Here is a 4,068-nt window from a genome sequence, read left to right as displayed (position 1 = left end):
TCAGGCCGAGCGGGCACTGCGTCACCGGCAAGCCCAGGACGTTGAAGATAGCTGGAAGAGAGAAGGTTGCATCAGAGCAAATGCAGCAACTGGGACACATCACTGCCCGGCTCTCCCAGCCCAGGCCCGCAGCCGCTGTCATGTACATTGCCGGGCTCCTGCGAGCTGCTCCTTGCCAGAGCAGTGCACAGACGGGATGACAAGTAGACATTACCAGATGTTCCCAGCACGTCACATATGCCAGCTGACGACACACTTGCTGTGGCATGTCAAGATCTGCTTTGGGACACTCCTGTTCCAGGTACCATCCCTCAACTACTGCAAAGCCAGACAACATTGCAACATGGCACTGGCACTGTGGAGCTCAAGCCACAGGAAAGAGCCGAGAGCCTCAAACAGCACCCCAAGAGAGGGAGCAGCTGTTGGGTGCCTGCTAACCACAGCACCAGCTGTAATGGCGTGACAGCATCCCTCTGGGACAAGGTGTCCCTGCTGAGATCAAACCTGCCATGCTACGGACAGCAGGTACAAATGCCACAGTTGAAAAGCAAGATCATCATCCTTGCCCCGTGTTCTGGAGCTGCAGAGCTCACCTAGTCGGTGACAGAAATACTCTGGCTCCCAGTTAGCACGGCTGCAGTGGGCAAGGGCATGCCTGCACCCCAGCAGAGGAGTCGGGGGACTCACCTGTGTAGGCGAAGTTGAAGGGCATGCATATGGGGCAGTTGTGCCTGGGAGCTACGGTGGGGTGGGAGGGGTAGAGGAGCACCCCGTCGGGCCCCAGCAGAGCCTCCACCTCCTCCTGCAGGCTCTTCCCCATGCTCACCAGCTTGGCATTGCCACCAGGGTTGAGCTTCATCACCTTCTCTGTCAGGCCCAGGGCTGCAAGGCGAGGGCACAAACAGGAAGAGAAAGCGAGCGAGAGGAGAGGGGTTAAGCAGGCAGGAGAGCACACTGCTCACAGGAGGCATTCCCCAGCTCCGAGTGCGGCCCCCCAAGTCCCCCCCGCTGTCAGGATGCCAGCTCCTACAGCTGAGTGACCCTGCACAACTCTGCGGGCAGCATCTCCCCAGCTTTGCCAAAGGAAAGGCTTTCAGCCCACCCATTGCTTCAGGGTCTTCTAGCTACTGGGATTGAGAAGAGCCAACAGAGCGACCTCAGCACTCATTAGACAGCAGCATGACAGCACTAATTAGGGTTCTCTGGTATCTGCTGCTAAGAAACAAGATCGGTGCAAACTCCTGACTGTCTCTCTCTAAGCTCCAGCAGTTCTGGCAGGGCTCACAGCAGGAGAAAACCCTGCCTGCAGCTCCACTGTCCTCGCTTCTTCTCCCAGGATATCCAAACCCAAAGCTCAGCGCAACTTGCCCATCCTGCACACCTCGAGGCTCCTCCCAGCCTTACCGATAGCTGGGAGAGTGTGGGATGACATCCCCACAAGCCACTTCACCAGCTCCCACAGCGGCCACACCGGCTTCCCGTGATCCCCCAGCAGCTCCGTGAACATCTGTGCCTCCTGCAACACATGGACATGCTCCCACTGTCAGCCACGCGCTGGTGAGGAGCGGGATGGTGAATGGCAGGGAAACCTTTGGCTGTCTAAGTATCCCGACTCAAGCTGTTCTGAAGGGTTTATTTTTGCTACAACCTACTTCCACGCACACACAGAGCATGGCACAGTGGCTACAATTCAAGGAAAAATAAATGCAAGCAGGCCTGCTGCTGAGAAGCTGCTCATCTACCTCCTCAGCCCTGGCATCCTAACGGATGCTAATCCCAGCCTACAGTGTCAGGAGACGCAGCACAGAAATAGGAGCAAGGTAGGACATGACTTGCTTGGCTGACTTGCCACCTCACACGGAAAGGGTCAACATGCTAAAAGGGCCTCTCCCCACCTAAACTACGGTCTCCTCTGCTGGGAGCCACATCATCATCTCATGGGAAAGCAAGGGAGAAGGGGCTGTGTAGCTTTGGAGAGATGAAAGGAGGACTCGGGGGACAAAGGGAGGAGAGAAAGCCTCCGGTCAGGTCTCGGAAGCCTGAAGCTCTCCATGGCTAGCCCCCAACAGCCACCGAATTTGTCTCTTTGCCAGTTCGGTCTGACACACCTGCCCATCGCTGTCCTTGGACGACATCATGGCTGACCAGATCTGGAAAGAATACTTCATCTTGTGGATCGCCACACGCCGAACTTGGACCCCCAGCTCGTCTTCGAGGTGCTCCACCACCTAAGGGGAGGAGCAGGAAGGGTTTGTTTCCATAAGAATGTGATGCGCTGTGGTCAGCCCATGGAAACTCAGGGTAGGAGAGAGCCCAAGAGCAGCTGCCCTTTGCTGCCACGCAGAGATCCCACAGCCCACTCCCCTCTGCCCCAAGCAGCAGGACCTCCTCCACCTGGTAAAGCCTCAGAACTCCTCAAACAGCCCTCCACACCATCCCCAGTGACGCTCCAGAAGAGCACCAAAAAAGGTTTCACTGAAAAACTAAAAAAGCTCCTTTGCATGACTAAATGCCAGGCAGCAACCCTGAAAAACTCACAAACACACAGCCATGCCTACGCTGTGCCCCAAGATCGTCTCCGTAACATAGACAAGAAATCTTAAGCAAAGAAAAATTGCAAAGGGAATTGGGCCAGAAACCTGGAGCACCCCTGGTACACTCCAGCAGGTGGGTGCTGCTGGCAACAGCAGCTGCTTGCAAGATTTCCCCTTTACTTCTTCAGCAGAAGAAAAAGATTTTTCCACTCTTTTCCCCACTGGAAGGGCAGGATCGGGACTCGAGGTTGTAGTCCTCCATCTGGCAGTCCCTGCAGGAGCCACGCACAGAGCAGCTCACCTCACCTCCAAGAGACTCCTCGGACTGCTCTCCCCAGGTTTTATCTCTAGGCTCGCCACAGCAAAAGCCGACCTGCACTCCTTCCTACCTTCTTTTGGGCCTGCAAGATCTCCTTGTCCACAGGTGACACAAAAATGGACCCGCCGTCATGATCCATGCAATGGAATTTTATTTTCTGCAGCGACACCTTTTCATTCAGCTTCAGCCTGGGAAAGGAACGGCGCTTTGCTCACAAATCCATCCTGGCTCCGCCCTGGCTGCCAGAGCTGCTCACGTGCTTGTTAATGCGTCCTCAGCCCACCCAGAATGTCCTCAGGACACCCTGCTCCACCCATCAGAGTAGGAAGGACAGTCCCTGAAGGCACACAGACACTCACTGCCCACAGCCCACCAGCTGCTCGCCCACCCATCAGTCCCGGCAAGCTCTGCATATGTGCTGCCATTAGGAAAGTCCTCATCTCTCAAAACAGCCCTTGTAATTACAGACTTGGCCACAGCTGAGGTTGGGATTGCACCACAAGAGCCACAGAGAAACAACAGGGCTAACGGAGAAAGCAACCACGCGCAGGCTGCAGCAAGAAGCAGGACCTGCCCAGTCTACCCCACTTCCGCTCCGCTCCTTACTGGTACAGGCACATAAAAGGCTGCTGCGCTGCCTGGACCTAAGGGGCCAAACAGGGCCATGGTGTGGGATGGAAAACTCATTATTCAGCAACAGGAAAAAGCACTTATAAAATCCAAAAGAGAGGCCAGCCCCAGGAGGGAACAGCTGTGCCAGACTGAGGCAGGTCACAGGTGAAGCCTTCCTGCCAGCAGGACCTGGGTGCAGGGCTGCTGGCTCCCCAGGGCACGTGGCTGGTGGGAAGGACAGCCCCAGCTGCCAGGGTCCTGCTGAGGCAGAGGAAGGAAACAGGTAACAAGAGACCTGGGTGCTGCAGGCCTGCCTTGTGCACTGAAGCAGCAGAAGTAACTCACCTGCTGACTCCAGGACCGGCCATGACCCTCAGCATAAGCTCCAGGTCCTCTGCGTAGCGGCACATGGGCCCCGTGCACAGGAAGCTGGTCCGCACCCCTTGGGCGTTTGGGAACTGGCCGTCATTGGGTACCACACCTGCGAGCACAGAGGGGGACGCTGGGCACCGCTCTGGCAGCGTGAGCCGCGGGGGAGGACAGCCCGCGGGCACCCAGGGATTGCACACATCGGCGGGGGCCAACAGCTGGGGGCAAAGGGGC

At 56.9% G+C, this 4,068-nt stretch overlaps 1 protein-coding gene across 1 annotated transcript in view; it reads right to left on the bottom strand.

Moving 5' to 3' along the window:
- FAAH2 (fatty acid amide hydrolase 2) overlaps positions 1-4,068 on the bottom strand; it is a gene marked incomplete at its 5' end in the record, with an annotated part of 6,182 nt that overhangs the window by 112 nt on the left and 2,002 nt on the right. Inside the window, 7 exon segments of the mRNA XM_009867515.1 lie at position 1; positions 4-51; positions 688-882; positions 1,405-1,516; positions 2,109-2,228; positions 2,924-3,041; positions 3,811-3,946. The exon segment at position 1 is cut by the window's left edge and continues 112 nt beyond it. Coding sequence (XP_009865817.1) covers position 1; positions 4-51; positions 688-882; positions 1,405-1,516; positions 2,109-2,228; positions 2,924-3,041; positions 3,811-3,946 — 730 coding nt within the window.

The sequence above is a fragment of the Apaloderma vittatum genome, unplaced genomic scaffold (assembly GCF_000703405.1).
Source record: "Apaloderma vittatum isolate BGI_N311 unplaced genomic scaffold, ASM70340v1 scaffold28660, whole genome shotgun sequence".
In the NCBI taxonomy this organism is placed as follows: Eukaryota; Metazoa; Chordata; class Aves; order Trogoniformes; family Trogonidae; genus Apaloderma; species Apaloderma vittatum.
This window is presented reverse-complemented; position numbering and strand designations above follow the sequence as displayed.